The sequence below is a fragment of the Eulemur rufifrons genome, chromosome 24, assembly GCF_041146395.1.
Source record: "Eulemur rufifrons isolate Redbay chromosome 24, OSU_ERuf_1, whole genome shotgun sequence".
Lineage (NCBI taxonomy): Eukaryota > Metazoa > Chordata > Mammalia > Primates > Lemuridae > Eulemur > Eulemur rufifrons.
The window spans coordinates 24,510,045-24,527,037 of record NC_091006.1 but is presented as its reverse complement, the minus strand read 5'-3'; the positions used below and the strand labels follow the sequence as shown (position 1 = coordinate 24,527,037).

At 35.9% G+C, this 16,993-nt stretch overlaps 1 protein-coding gene across 2 annotated transcripts; it reads right to left on the bottom strand.

Moving 5' to 3' along the window:
* Positions 1 to 849: 849 nt before the first annotated feature.
* GNRHR (gonadotropin releasing hormone receptor) lies at positions 850 to 11,359 on the bottom strand. Of its 2 annotated transcripts, none has more exons than XM_069457970.1 (3): positions 10,838 to 11,359; positions 3,342 to 3,561; positions 850 to 1,094 (listed from the first exon to the last, which is right to left on the bottom strand). In XM_069457970.1, exons 1-3 carry the CDS (start codon positions 11,357 to 11,359, stop codon positions 850 to 852), a joined length of 987 nt encoding a protein of 328 aa, XP_069314071.1. The 2 variants fall into 2 exon arrangements, with proteins under 2 accessions (XP_069314071.1, XP_069314072.1); XM_069457971.1 differs by having other exon boundaries at positions 959 to 1,094; positions 3,342 to 3,433.
* Positions 11,360 to 16,993: the final 5,634 nt, after the last annotated feature.

Sequence of the window (16,993 nt, the reverse complement as noted above, 5' to 3'; positions counted from 1 at the left end):
TATGCATAAAGCATAATCAGTACAAGTATTTTCTTAATTGTATTTTAAAATGCTTTTATTATTGGAGCAATTAATTATCACAATCTCCATAGATTGTACAGCCTAGAGGAATATTCTAAACCCCTGTCTGATCCTAACCCTTCTAAGATCCCGGTTTATATAGAGGCACGTCACAACCTGTACCATGTAGATGGGATGAAGGAGAATTACTCATAGTCTTGTCAGATTGGTAGAGTGGATTGGGGAGGGGGGGTTGGTTGCTGAGTACTCCAAATGTCAGAATGCTTTTGAAGCCAAAGAGAAAATTAGATCCATTCTTTTTTTTTTTTTTTTTTTACATCACAAGAAGGAAAATTGATCCTATGGGCAGGAGACATACTGTCCTCTGTGCTGTATGTATTGTTACAGCATAAGAATGTAATTACTGCTAAATCCCTTTTGGAGAAAAACTTCATAGCATGCTGAGGTTAGGACTGTGTTGTAAACCAGCCTTACTTTTTGGCAGCTTTTTTGCCTTAGGTTGTGTCTATTTTAAATATTTGCACATTTTTATACAAAGAGAAAGTGATAAGAAACCCACATAACGTGCTATATGAGGTCTGAAAGGGCAGATTAATTTAGAAGCTTATGATTAAGAGAAAATATTTCAGTCTTTTTCCTGAAGTTTTTGTTATCTCCCTTGTAATTGAGGTTTTGACAATGTGGTTTTTAAAAGAATAAAAGTTGTAACTTTAGCTTAAATCCTGCTTTGTTTGTCCATAAATAGCTGAAACCTTTGTGTTTATCATTCACAAATGGAGAAATTCATTACCTGCCCTTCTTTACTTGACTTCTTGCGTAGCCCATCAATTACAGAGAGAAATATCCATATATAAGTGGATCAAAGCATGGGTTTAAAAAAGCAAAGAGAAAGAAGAAATGATTTACTGGATCTGATACCCTGTTTAACATTTCAGGATCAAACCAATACCAAATTCCTAGGACATAATAGGGAGTCCAGCAGACAGTAAATGAAGTGGCAAAGGCAACTGTCATCTTTAGGGTCCTCAGCCGTGCTCTTGGTATATTGTTCTTGGATTGATTCAATTGTAGTTCTATTAGATAGAAAAAAGAGTAGGTGTTTAAAAAGCAGTTTTCTCACAAAACCAAAATGGACAAAAAGGAAGAGACCATCACTGATTTGACCTAATGAATATAATGGGAGAAAATTTTCACTATTTTTAATAATGATAATTTGCTTGAAAAGTATGTTTTTATACCAAGTTTTCCAATATGTCACATAATGAATAGAAAAGACTGAAGATCATAGCGCTGTTAATATTAAGTTTCTACCAAATGAATCTGGATTTGAATATGGGCTATTCAAACTCTTAAAATAGAAATTTAAGAGAGTAGGCTGAGGTTGCGCTGAGTTGAATTCTGACTTCAAAATAGAATCATATTCCTTGAATGTCTCTGCCACTAAGGATAGTAAGACTTGTGTATGGATGGAAGTGTGCTGCCCTACATTACCTACCTAAGCTGTGTGCTTCTTTCTATATCTGAAACAATTTCACTTTTCATTTTAATACATCCTTTAAAGTTCATAGGGTACTCTTCTTGTGAAGAAATTTAATGGAAATTAATGGAATTGCTGACTTTAACAGTCAGGCTGCTTACCCGAAGTTTAGGACTTTGTTCTTAAAGGCAAAAAGTTGCAATTTGAAAGTGCTCAAAATCTGTTTTGTATTTCATAATCCAGAACTGCTACTTTAAAATAAGAAATACTCTTCACACACTGTATTTTTTTGATGGAAACAGATAATGCTATTCAGAAATAGTCATTTGGCAACTTCTTATTCATTGATCACCAGAGAGTGGAAATATAGAGGAAAATCTTTTACATTTATCATGTTTTATAAAATTAATTTTTGAGCAGAAATGTTAAAATAAGTAATTTACTGACTAAAGATTGGTTGTGAATTTTTGGTCAGACAAACTAATTGCCATTTACTATGTGCCTTGCTATTTTCACATGCTGTTTCATTTAATCTTCAATATTTGTAAACTTTAGTGACATATAAGTAATAAAGCAATCAGAGTGAACACATTTTAAAAAAAAGCATCTTGGCTCAGCTCGGTGGCTGAATATAAAAAAATATAAAGACACCCACTACATGCTATGTTTGAAATATCATCACACTTGATTATTAGCTTACTGTTTACTCTCTGAATTTTCTGTTAGACTGTAGACTCCATGAAAGTAGAATAGCTACTTAGCTTATCTTATTCACCATGGTATCCCCAACCTGGCAGTTTCCAGCAATATTGAGTATTCAGCACATATTAGTTGAATAAATACAAAATTAAATAAATAAATGTGTTAATAATATTTAACCACTACTCATTGCCTCTGCTTTTTGTTTTTCTGCTTCTGCACTGCTCATATTTTTTTTTTCAGATTAACCCCTATTTGCAATTCATCTTCTTATCGTCTCTACGCCCTTCTTAGATATCTCTTATAGAACAGAGTCTCTCTGGGATAAAATCTGGAAGACAAATTGCTTTTGCGGTATATATTTTTTGGAAATATCAAATACCATTTTGTGTGGCATGTGGAAACTGCCCAAATACCTATTTAACCAGCATCACCATGATTGTGAGAATACCCACTGAAAGTGTTCAGGCCATAATAATGAAAATGATATCCCTGCTAAATTATACCAGATATAACTTATGCACTATGTTACTGACAACATGTCTTTTGGATGTTGCCAACATAACCATGTGTACTTTATAGGTTTGTAAATTTTAGTTTTGAGGAGTGCAGCAGATTACTGAAGCCAAAATGGTACAACCACTTCTGTGAAGTGTTGGATGAAATAATCAATTATATATTCCGCAATATTTTGCCCACTAATACATATATAAATGTGCATAGTTTATGTTGTATAGATATAAGAGATTTAAATGTGAAACAAAACAGCTTAACTTTAACAAGTTTATTGACTAGCGCTTAACAGGTTATACTTTGCTATACTCTCAATATCACTTGTTTGATGTATTATTGTTTGGCCCAGTGGGAACAATTTGCCAATGCTTATCTTGGGTATTAATGGAGTAATTGTTTTTTCTGTCTTAGTTTCATGGTGCAAATGTAGAACATTAGGAGGTAATCTCATCTGTAAATTGATGATGTGAGTATAATAAAAGTATTACCTTGGAGTGATTGTGAATATCAAATGAGCTGATATGTATAAACTTTTTAGTACAGTATCTGGCACATAGTAACTGCCACTCTGTTGTGAGTACTACTATCTAAAAACTCCCCACAATTACCACTAAATCTAAGGAATACATACTGTGGGGGTCCTGATGGAGGACTCGTGTCAGGGTGAAGATGATTTTTGCATTGCAGATCAGCATGATGAGAAGAGGGATGATGAAGAGGAAGCTGAAGGTGAAAAAGTTATAAAACGCTTGATGCCACCACTGTGGAAAACTGCAGTGCGTTACACATTGAGAGAAAACTTCCATCTGTCCAGTGCTGTCTGCTAGATGGATCATCCTAAAGATGTATAACTGTATGAGAAAACAAGAAGTTTATGTTACTTTTTCCCAGACACTATTTGAAAATTTTCTCTCTGGTATTTGGCTAGCCTCTGAACATATTGTTGCCTAAAGCAATTTCTAAGTTCCTTCCCAGTTGGCATTTCTAGGAAAAGTTATTATATAAGTGGATGTTTACTTAAAATATATTTGGTGCACATTGACAACCATGTGAATAAAAAAAAATGTTTGGGTGTGAATGGAGCTGTAAGATTTTGAACTTTTTGGAAATTATTTCAACCTTACAGAACAGTCATCACCCAAGAATTTAAACTTTCTTTGTACTTTCAATTTCTGGTACAATTACGCTGAACAAACTTTTTGCAAGCAGTTTTGTTCATAATTATATCTTCAGTCCCTAAAACTGTGATTGGCACTTAGAATGGATCCCCAGAAATACATATTTATATTTTATTTTAGAGACAGAAAACCCCATTAAAATGACATTGTCTTAAAAATGTAGTCAAAAGACATGAACAGACAGTTCACGAAAAAGATATAAAACTGGCCCTTAACATATGAAAAGATGTTCAACTTGGCTTGTGGTAGGAGAAATGTCAACTAAATTTACACTGAAATGCCATTTCAAGATTGGCAACAATTAAAAAGTACAGCCGTACTCTCCGTTGGCAAGGTTGTAGGGAAACCAGCATCTCACACATTGCTAGTGGGAATGCAAATTGCTACAAACATTACGGAAGGGAATAGCAAAGCCTAACTACACATGCATTTACCTTTGACCCAGCAATTCCACATCCAGGAATTTACCCTGAAGATACACGCATACCTCCCATTATATAAAAATACATATGTGCAAGGTTATTCATCGATATATCATTTGTGATTTAAAAATGTTGAAAATTATCTAAATGCCAATTCACAGAGCAGTAGCTGAATAACTATGGTAGACCACTTAATAGAGTGCTGTAAACAAGAGTAAAGAAAATCTTTTATTTTAAGCAAATGAGAGGTTGTATTCATTTTTTTTAAGCTTTTGATTGAGTTTAGAAATTTTATTTTTAATTATAAATATAAGAAACAGAATTATGTTTTATACTTTACAAACACGGCAAGAAACACTTTACAGTATTTTTTTTTTTCACTTTATTCTGCCATAACATCTGAAAGCAAGAAAAGGCTTTTGCTTGGGTTCTCCTATCTCTTCTGTCTACCCTGTCTCCCAAGGTCTTTTCATCCAGTTTCATGACTTTTAATACCATCTATACCACTGGGTATTTCTATAGGTAGTCTCTCTCTCTTTTTTTTTTTTTTTTTTTTTTTGAGATGGGGTCTTGCTCTATTGCCTGAGCTAGAGTGGAGTGGTGTCATCATAGCTCACTGCAACCTCAGACTCCTGGACCCAAGTAATCCTCTTGCCTCAGCCTCCCGAGTAGTTGGAACAGGCACACACAACCACGCCAAGGTAATTTTTAAATTTTTTGTATAGACAGGACCTTGCTATATTGCCCAGGCTGGTCTCAAACTTCTGGGTTAAAGTAATCTTCCTACCTCAGCCTCCCAAAGTGCTGGGATTACAGGCATGAGCCACCACACCTGGCCTCTTAGCTTCCCCTTGAGGTCAGGACACTTAATACCACTCTGATGCTTCACCTCATGCCTCTCTTGGGTATTTAATAGGCATTAGTATTCTCTTTTTTTAAAAGGCATTCTCCACTCCCACTCCTGTCACTTTAAAAAGGAAAGAAACCCTGGACATGTTAAAAAAATTAAAAAGTTGATTTTCAGTTTCAGATCTTTTTTCATTTTCAAGGGGAAAAGAGAAATTTTAAATTAATCCACTAGGGAGCATCTAATCATCTTATTATCGATCTTAAAGTCAAACCCAAACAAGTATGTTGAGCTAATTTTATCTTATAATTCAGACAAACTTTTTTCCACATTACAAAGTGATCCTTTCAGTTTTCCATAATTCTTTGCAACCTGATCTTATTTAAAGTTCAGTTTTGAATTAGACTCAACAGATGCTGTGAGTAGAAGTCTTTGGAAGGGTTATTTCACACAGAACCTGAGAATCTTATATTTCTTTAAAGTCTTAGCTACTTCCCCAGTTGGATTTGGAACCAGATGACATGAGTTTGACTTTCTCTTCTGCACTGGGTCACATTTTCACGGTAATGTTTCATGTTTTTAAGCTACAACGATGAAACTTTCAATTAGCAGTGACTCTGAAACATAGTACTATAATTTGAGTTAATGGTTATCATCTTTATTTAACAAATGCTTATTTTTTAAGCAACTCTTTGGTAAAAATAACTATACCAGATGCTCTCTGTCACAAAAGATGAACCATTTATATTTTTCTGTCAGGTAACTTAATATTTGGTAGTGGAGATATAAAATGTGTGTGACACCTGTAATACAAGGTAGAGCGATAAATTTTAAAAGAGAGGTATAGTAAAATGTATATAAATTCAAAATCTTACTTGCCCATAAATCAATTAGCTTTAGTCTTGGTTAAATTTATTTTGTGCTCCAAGGCCATGTTCATTTGAATGATTAATATAGACATCCACTTTACTTTGAGTGATTCCTTTGTCCTTGGATTATATTTCTTTAACTTCTGTGTTTGCTTCTTTTATCCCTACCCCCAGTTCTTATCAGTGTCTGCTTTATTTTGCCATAAACAAGGACATTCTGTTTTCCTTCTTCACAGTTGATTGCGGATGTAATTCCTTCTTAGAATAATATCTTTAACCCTCACCTTACCCCACACTAATTACACCATTACCTAATCTTTTTCAAAGGTAATTATCTTCAGATGGTATGCTTCAGTTTCCTCATATATAAATGAAGATAATAATAATATATACCTGTAGGGGCTGTTAAGACAATTAAATGAGTTAATACATGCAAAGCACCTGCAATAGTGCCTGGCACACAGTGGTATATAAATCTTAACCATTATCATTATAAAATATTGAGGATATGTACAACTTCTATGTGTATCCATATATATTCATTTATATATTTACAAATGCATACCAAATATTTTTTTCCTGATGTCTTTTAGCCTTCTATTCCCACCTTAAGTTTTTCCTTCCTTTTCCTTCCCCAGCCTCCTACAGGAAAAAAGGAAATAGGTAATATTACATTGCACAGCATGGTATAGTAGTTAAAAGCTTTGACCATGGAGTTAACTAGGTATACAGATATTTCCACTCATTAGACAATAATGTTGGGCATGTTATAGAATATTGTAGAATTAGTTTTTCATGTGTAAAATAAGGATAATAATTACACATAATTTATATAGTTCTTGGGAATACTGCATGTAAAAGCATTTATCACAATGTCTGGCACATATTTATGTCCTTGACTGTTATTTATCACCGTCATTATTGTTTTTGTTATTTTTGCTACTAGCATACTGCTACTATGTTGCAGCACAATGTTTGGCATGTCGTACGTGTGTGATAGGTATTTATTGAACTTAAACTGCTTGTCAAGTTCAATAGTGCATCCTATACCAGTAAATTCTCTACGTGTTAAGGCAGTACTGCACACATCTTGAGGCTGCACACCCTTACACCAAAGACTAAGAAGTGGCTCACATTGCCTTCAGGCCTGGATTAACTACAGAATTAACTACAGAATTTAAAAGTTGTCAATATGTAATGCTGCATATTAACACAGATAAGCTAGTAACATGAACTTTTTCGGCAAATAATATGCTACTCTGAAATTCTTGTGGTCTTAGATGACTATCATTAGAAACCATGCGATTTTTAATTAGATATGGACACGCCTTATTTAGAAAATGTTTTCTCTTCAATTTATAGTTATAGCCTAACCACAGATGGTCTTAAACCAGAGCTACGCCCAGGGCATGTTTTCTCCTTGCCTCTCTCCCTGCCTCCTCCCTCCTTTCTTTTTCTTTTCTTTCTTCCCTTCCCTTCTCTCCTTCCTTCCCTCCCTTCCATCCCTTCTTTCTTCCCAACCTACTTTTAGAAATGATACTTCCAAGACTTGAATTATTATGCTCTGGCATATGTAGATTTCAGAGTGAGTAGGTAGTCTGTGACCAGGAAGTAGTTTGGCCAAATTTATTGATCAGTCAGAATGCATGCTATAATTTTGAAAAATTTGAAATAATCCACCTTTATGTAAGCATTTCTTCTTGCTGTCTCTTAAAGAACTAATCATTTTCCTTTTATGAAGGGGAGAAGAAAGGGAGGAAGAAAGGAGAAGAATGAATTAAATGTTAACTAAATGTTTAAAATTAAAGTGTAAAGTCTTAAACTATTAATAGATGATTTTATATATTGTATAATTTATTCTTTACAGTTAATCTCTTACACTTAGTTAAGTAATCTGTTTAGAGTCACATAGCTGGTAATTCATAGTAGTATGATTCGAACCCAACTCTGTTTAAACCCAATACTCCCATGACATTTCTACTATCTCATTGGCTTTCAACTTTGTTGCGAAGAGATCTGAGACCTTTAAGGGAACAGTGACTGGGAGTTAGTGAATAACCAAGTGGAGGACCAGTCTTTCCTTCACCCTATTTTAACCAGAGCAGCTCCACTTATATCTGTTTCATTTATTGGGGCTCCACATAGGGTTTTCTTTTAAATGATATTACTAGAAAAAAGTGTGAAAGTTTCTATGCTATGCTATGGGGAAACTTCTGAAAATACATATACAAACCATCATAGAACTTAGCTTCTGAGGTTAATAATCAGGAAGGTAGAAAATCAAGGTGACCAATTTGAAATTTGATCATTCTGAGCTCTAGCAAAATATCATAAATTCCCAGATTGCCAGGCCTGAGTTGTGACAACTAGTTTGTTAGTTTTTTTTCAATTGAAGTATGAATTACCCAAGTGATAAAAAATCAATATACGTACCAAAGGATAAAGATTAAATTTGCCCTTTTAATGTAAATTAGCTATGACAGGATGCACCACTGTCAATGTGCTTATGCACAGAGCGTGGTGAAGCATGAGACACACTCACCATGTGTCACAGTCTAGAGATAAAAAGGTCTATCTCTTGTCTATCCCATCAAATATACCTAACATTAGTTGCAGGGTTGAAATCTCCTTTATTCAGAGAGATAGCAGAGAGCTATAATAAAAGAAAAACTGGACTTAATAAAAAGACATGAGTTAAAAAGGCCAAGAGACATTGGAAATGCCAACCAACACTTTTACTATTTATTCATTTATTATTTTAGAGACAGAGTCTCACTCTGTCACCCAGGCTGGAGTGCAGTGGTACGATTGATCGTATTTCACTGTAGCTTCGAACTTCTGGCTTCAGGGGATCCTTCTCCCTCAGCTCCCTAAGTAGGTAGGACTATAGACACACAACTCCATGCTTGGCTAACTTTTTAATTTTTTGTAGAGATATGTTGCCTTGGCTGGTCCCCAACTCCTGGCCCCAAGGGATCCTCCTGCCATGGCCTTCCAAAGTGTTGGGAATACAGGCATGAGCCACAGTCCCCAGCCCCCAGTCAGTGTTTTCTAAACTGCAGGATCTGGCCAGCAGTGAGTTGTAATCAGCACTAAAAAATGAAATGGAACAGAATAGAATATTTATTTCAGTTATATGTGTAAGAGAAAGAGAGACAGAGAAACAGACAAGGTCTTGATGTAGCATGAATTTATTTTGGGTTATTGCCCAAAAGGTTTGAATGCTATTGCTTTCAAAGGTTTAGAACTTAGTTCTCCTATATGTAAAATGGGAATAATAACTCATTTCCTGTTTACCTCGTAGAGTTAATGTAAGTATCAAATAGAATTACTTATGTGAGGTTTCTCAGGAAACTTCAGAAAGTGCTTTATAAATTTAAAGTGTTGTTGAAAATAAGGATGAGTCATTTGTTTTACAAAATAAAATAGTACCATCATTTTCTGTGGCTCATATTCACATAAATCTCTTTGGTAGAACTAATGTATTTGAGGTCAGATTACTACATGAAATTCCTGAACAATTCAAAGTTAATTTCATATTTTCTTTTTGCTATATTAAGATACATAAGTATTGGCATTATATTTCTATTATTGCTGTGATATACCTAGATGAAAATAATTAAATTTATAAATCAATATTTTATTTATAGCTTCTGGGAGAGTTAAGGGGAATGAAATTGTGGATTTGCCCTTCAGTTATTGTCACAAATAGACTTATTTTTACTTCTGTTTAGACTTTAATCTATATCAGTATCTCAAATTACCAACTACTTTCCAGATAGCTGTACTTTTATTGCCAACAGTCATGTCCTAAAGCAAATGTTTTCTCCTCTTCTTATAGCCTGCCTTTCCTTTCCTTCAAACAAACAAACAAATGGGCAAACGTTCTTCTTCTTAACCTACCTGGCTATTTCAATGTTTTTATTATTCAAACTCCTTGGCCAAAAATATTGGAGAAATTTATTTTCATCTGCTCTATTATTAATTCTCTGAATCCAATTTGTTGCCAAGCCTTGTTTTTTGTTTGACACATTTCTCTTATTATCAATGCTCTCCCATACCACCCTAGCCCCTCAACTTAATCACCTCACTGCCAGATTCTTTGTCTCACTCCACTCTCTACATAAATTTTCTTGAAATATTTTTGCTTAAAAAGATCAGTTTACTTCTTGCACAGGACTCACAAAAACTATAAGGCTCTCACATTAATTTCAGGAGTCTGCATGGCTATCAATGTCTTCTATGATACAAATCTATTATGCTTCTCATTCATTCATTCATTTATTCAAACATTTTTAATTTCTATTTTTGCTAGGTATTGTATTAGGTACTGTGATAAATATTGAACCCAACAGGGTCTCTTGAACACAATAGAGTCTCCACCATTTAGAAGCATATATCCTAAGGGCAAAGACAGACACACGTATAATCACAATGTTCTACGACAACTAGTTTGCTATGGAGTTAAAGGAAAGGGGTGACCACCAAATCTAATTTCTCACTATTCCCAGCTCTCAGTCTTTCACTTCAGCCAAATTAGCCGCTTTAATATATTATTCATTTAATCATCACAAAAGCAGCACAAAGAAGGCATTACCCTCCATTTTATCAATGAAGGAACTGAAACCCAGAGAGGTTAAGAAATTTGCCCAAGGTAACAGAGCAGAGTCAGGATTAAACTCTACTTGTGAATTTTCAGAGCTCAAGCTCTTAAAGGTCATACAGCACTTCCTTTGATAAGACTTTTACTCAAGTTTAGATAGGGAATCTGTGATCACCATAACCTAACAAGTTTATGAAGAACGGCCTACCTGTGGTCCAGCAAAGACACTACTGAGGATCCAGGCCAGGCCAATCATGGACTGCCCGACCTTGCTGTTGCTTTTCACAGCTAGGGGCCTCGTAATAGCCAGGGAGCGGTCCAGGCTGATCACCACCATCATGAAGGCTGGGGCGTACATGGAGAAAAGCTTCAGGTAACTGAGGACTTTGCAGAGGAACTCTCCAGCGTACCACTGGACTGTAATGTTCCACATTCCGTCTAGTGGCATGACTATCAGAGTCTCCAACAGGTTGGCTAAGGTGAGATGCTTTAAAAGCACCTTCATTCTCGAGAGCTTTTTCCCTTTCTCTTTCTTCTGAGTCCACTTCTGAAGTTTCAACAGGAAAGAAGCATTAAAGGTTGTGGAGAGTAGAAAAAGGAAGAAAGTAACCATAACTCGGATCTTTCCAGACAAGGTCAGAGTGGGGAGGTTGCCCTGCATCAGAGGGATGCTGTTGTTGACTGCAGAGCAGTGATTTTGGTTCTGTTCAGGAGAGGCATTATTTGCCATATTTCCCCAAAGACAGAGCTTCGAGACTTGTGTTTCTGGCACTTCTGATGTTTTATTGTAACTGAACCCAAAGTCCCGTTTTATTTCTGCCTTCTTTAGATGGAAACGTCATAGGTTTAAATTTATGTGAAATTTTGTCCCTGCGATACTTAATGTGAAAGATCAAGGTGAACTTGTTTTGTGTGTTTGTAATCCAACAGAGTGCTAAACAGAGCAAGCCAAACACCTTCTGAGGGCCGCTTGTAACTGTAGCCACCTTAGCAGATGGCCTGGTTTTCACAACATTCTTCCTAAGCAAAGGACACTCGAAGTCTAATTTTAAATTTAAAAGTCACTCATGATATGATTCAATAACTTTAATGAAGAGATTTAAAAAAACTATTTCGTGTTAGTGTTCTGTCCAACAGATAGATGAAAATTGAAAATGAAGAAAAATACTAGAAATACCTCAACTTAATTCAATTAAAATCTGGTGTTTTAAGAAATTAATACATTTCTCAAAAACATTTTTGTTTCCTTTTTCAAACACACTGTTGAGCATTCAAACACTATGTTCATTTAAAACTCTCCTACAACAAATTCATAGCTTAACTATTAGAATCAATTTGATCTAATACGTGTTCAGCTGTGTTCAGATTTATCAATCAGTCTTAATGGTCAGATTATCTGTGGTTAAGTTAGAGAAAAAATGATTAACCAATTTTTTATTATTGCCTTGATTTTATAATTGTTTAAATAATGTATTTGCTATTGAACATTATTGCAAAACTAGATATTGGAGATAATACTGTATAAATGCAGTAACAGCATTTATATATGTGTATATATAACATGAATATTTATGTTCCTTTATATGTTATCTGATCATTGCACACTGGGACCACTTGGAAACTTTTTCTGTGTTGCTGCTTTAACTGTCATGGTGAGTGCTTGATGATGTTATTTACCAATACTGGTATGACTTACATGGAAATTTATTAAATGACGAGCTTGATTTGTCTTATGTCAACTAGTTTGCTTCTGTGGCAACCAAAGCAAAAACAATGTTGAGGATAAAAGTGGCTATTTTGACTTAGATGATCTGTTCTTGTTCATTTACTGTATTTGTTTATTCTGTCTTATATTCATGTCTTTAACAAATAATCTCTAAATATCTATTAATATTATATACATTCTCTTAGCCTTTGCTGGTGATAAAAAGTGAACACAACACTATTCATCCCCTTAAGGAGCTTATTTGGTATGATTGGATAATCATATTGGACATACTTTACGCATCTTCTCATCCTCCCTGTGTACTGCCTGTCTCTTGCATTTTGAGCAGCTCAGACCAGTTGCTTACCTAGGCTCCCTTTTGGCTGTCACTATATGCTCAGAATTACTGGCTTCTTTCAATATTTCCAGATTGGAATGTTTATATTCTATATTCATATAGAATATCAAGGCATTTTTTTCACACCTGAGACTTGCGACGATAAAATATGTACCTACTACATTAGCTATAACAGGTTCCTTATAACCAAATAATCCTGATTATAATTTGTTTTTCTAAAGAACTCAAAAGCCTTTGCATACACATCATGTCAGTTAATCTGATCAGGGGCATATGCTTGAAACAAACAAAACAAGATATCTATTGGATAGATTCCACATGTAAGTGAGATCATGCAGTATTTGTCTTCCTGTGTCTGGCTTATTTCAGTTAGCATAATGTCCCCCAGGTATATTCATCACACAAATATAAGATTTACACATTTTAAAAATGTATTCATCCATTAATGGACACTTAGATTGTTTCCATATCTTGGCTATTGTGAATAACGCTTCAATCAACATGGGAATGCAGATATCTTTAAGATACTGATTCCATTTTCTTTGAATATATACCTGGAAGTAGGATTGCTGGATCATATGACAGTTCTATTTTTACTTTTTTGAGAAACCTCCATCGTATTTTCCATAATGACTGTACCAATTTACATTCCTACCAGCAGTGTACAGGGTTTCCTTTTCTCCATACCCTCACCCACGCTTGTCATCTTTTGTCTGTTTGATAATAGCCATTCTAGCAAGTGTGAAGTGTTATCTCATTGTGGTTTTAATTTGCAATTCCCTGATGATTAGTAATGTTGAGCATCTTTTCATGTATCTGTTGTCTATTTGCATATCTCCTTTGGAAAAATGTCTATTCAGATCATTTTTTCACTTTAAAATCAGGTTTTTTGTTTTTGGGGGGTGTTTTTTGGTATCGTGTGAGTTCCTTATTTATTTTGGATATATAGTTATCATACCCTTATCAGATAAATGGTTTGCCAATATTTTTTTCTATTTCATATGCTGCCTTTTCATTTTGTTGATTGTTTCCATTTGCTGTGCAGAAGCTTTTCAGTTTGATGTAGTCCCACTAGTTTATTTTTGCTTTTGTTGCCTGTGCTTTGGTATCATTTCTAAAAAAATCATTGCCAAGACCAATGCCAAGGAGCTTTCCTCCTTCATTTTAGTCTAAGAGTTTTACAGTTTCAGATCTTATGTTTAAGTCTCTAATCCATGTTTAGTTACTTTTTGTGTATGATATGAGAGTCCAATTTCATTGTTTTGTGTGTGTTCTCGTCATGAATTCTTGCCTGATACTATTTGTAGCATAAATGCCTGAGTCTGAAGAGACCCGCTGGTTATGACACTGGTGCTCAGGTGGGGAGACACCATTATTGTAGCTAATACTATTTTGACTTGTAGAGAGAAAAAGGGAATCTATTATTATACTATATATTATCATGCAGTTTGGTTCACTTAAACCAGACTTATTTGGAGGCACATTTAAAAAATATGTTAACATATCTGTCTTCATGTTAAATTATTTTCTAAATTAAAAATAAAAAATTTTATACTTTTTTCTCATAGGAATTTTATACACTTTACATATACAAAGAAATTAGGTAAAGAGAAGTACTGGCGGCTTAAATCACTAGTTCATATTGCATTTTTACAAGATAATAGAATATGCATAGCATGCACAATCTGTGACTCACAACTTAAGAAACACATGAAAATATAGAATCTTTGTTTATTGTGAGGTTATATGATTTTGAATAACACTATATTGATTCAGAATGTAGCACATTTTGCATTGGATAATAGATAACTGTTTTTTTTTATGCAGTGTATTTTTTTTTTTCTGGAAATGCCCCTCCCTGACCTAAGAGGCTGTCAATCAAAGGCTCTACCTCCTGCATCATAGGAGTGGTATACTCATCCAAGCCAGGCCAATCAGAGCCATCCTCAAGACTTTTTCTTTTCTTTCTTTTTTTTTTTTTTAACTGCAGCCCCCAGGCACGAAGGCTCTATTTTTGTCTGGGACTGTTAATTTAGCACTAAGGACAATCTAAGCCTAGAATGAGGGAACATGTTTGTAACATCTGAGAGTGAAGAGTTTGCCCATGAATGCAGACTGAGGAGAATTAAGATGTGACTAGAGATAGAGGCACTGTTTAAGCTCCTGGACCTAGTCTCAGCTATGCTAAATGATGTAGACCCCTAGTTATTTTTTAGTTAGATAAGCCTATAAATTTCTTTTTACTTAATCTATGTTAATTGAATTTCTGTCACTTGCTACCAAAGAATCCTGACCAATATGCATATAGTTTTATTTTGTTTATGCTTAATTTATAAAACATCAAAAAGTAGAAATACTAAGTCTTATAAATGCATAACAAGATATGTCAAATATTTTAAAAGCAATTAAATAATAAAGCTACTGATTAATTCATCCATGAAGTTTATGACAAATATTACATTTTAGAATACTATGATAGGTAGAGCCTTAGTTATAACCATATTACATAACATAGTATAGTTTTTAAAAGTATAATTTCTGGAATCTAGTTGTCCGATTGTGAATCCTAGCTCAGTCAATTATAAATTCTCTGATTTTAGTCATGTTACATGACTTCTCTATACCTCAGTTTCCTTATCTACGAAATTGAAATAACAAGGGGACCATCCTCACAGGTTTGTTGGGAGAGTTCGATGTATTAATACATGTAAAGTATGCCTAACATACAGTAAAAAAAAATCAATAAATGTGAGCTATTATTGTTAGTGAATTTTTGGGGGAGTTTATGAAAAAAATTTACATCGAAATGAAGGCTATAATTGGCAGCTATAAGATTATCACCAATGAAAAAGAAAAGGGTAAACTTCTATTCCACTAGTGGAACACTGTCTGAAAAAGCACGCTGTTGAAATAATATTTTGGATAAATGTCAACTAACCTGCTAATTTGGCATAGGAAGGCATTTATAGACATCTGTGCCCTCATTTAGAATGTTTCTGCATGGGCAAAAGGAGAATGAAGTGGAAGCAAAATTTCTATATTATTTATTCTGGTTGATAATTTGTATGACTGAAGAATTTTAAGAGTTTGGACATAAGCAATGTGGTGTTATTCACATGGTCTCTTCAAGCCACGTATTGAAACATAGCCCCTGTGTCTGAGGATAATTTTACTATAAAGTGTGTGTATATGTGAGAACCGTTTTCTGGCCTCACTGTCATACTTAGAATGGGGAAGGGAAAAATGGCGGAGTAAAGGTGACCTCCTGGCTCCTGGCTCCCAGAGAAAGAGGTGAAGAACTCGGTCTGCTACACACGAGTGGATCACTCCCCCATATGAACAGCCTTGGGAAACCACAGAGAAACAGTATGGGACACACAACTCAGGAAAAAAGAAAAGGTGAATGGGAGATATGATCGCGAAGTCTGGAGAGTGCAAGATAAACAATAGAGAATAGAGCATGGGAGGGCTGCACCCACCTGGCCAGCGAGTGCACTGGGATCTGACCCACAGAATACCCTGCTTCCCCACTGACCTCCACACCCACCCAGACAGAGCCCTGCCTGAAGTCGGTGCAAAATCTTGGCAGGAGACGTTGGGCCCTGTGGAGAGGCTGTTTTGATGGGTGAATTTTGAGTACTTCCCCAGTCACAGGAGGCTAAAACCTGTAAGATTCACAGGCGCTGAGGCGATGGGCGGACTCGGGCATTGCCCCTCCCCCTTCAGCCACTTTCGCGCCAAAAGTGGTAGGCTCCGCCCCTGGAGGGAGGGAGAGGCAAGAAAAGCCAGTAGGAGGTGAAGAACGCGGACAGCTGCACACGAGTGGGTCGCTCTCTCGCAGGAGCTCCATCCTGAATCTGCAGAGAAGCAGCGCGGGACAAGTAGTGCTGGGGAAAAAAAAGGTAAATTGGAGAATTGACCGCCAAGTCTGGAAAGTGCCAGACACAATAGGGATCAGAGTGTGGGACGGCCGCCCGTCAGCTGGCTGAGGCAGTGTGGTCTGACCCACAGGACGATGGTTCTTGCGCCACCGACCTCCACAGCCACTCAGGCAGGGAAGCGCCTGAAGTCGGAGCGAAGTTGAGGCACGGGCTGACAGGCTGTGCGGAGAAGAGACAAAAGTGGGAAACATTTTGAACTCTCCAGTGCTCTGTGCTAGGTCCGCACCAGGCGGAGGAGGGACTGTCTGAGTGGACACTTCCCGGCCCGCAGGAGGGAGTCTGGAGACAGGCACCTCGCCCCTGGCGGCTGCTGGGACCAGACCAAGGGAGGTGAACGCACAAAAGGAGGCTCCGCCCCTG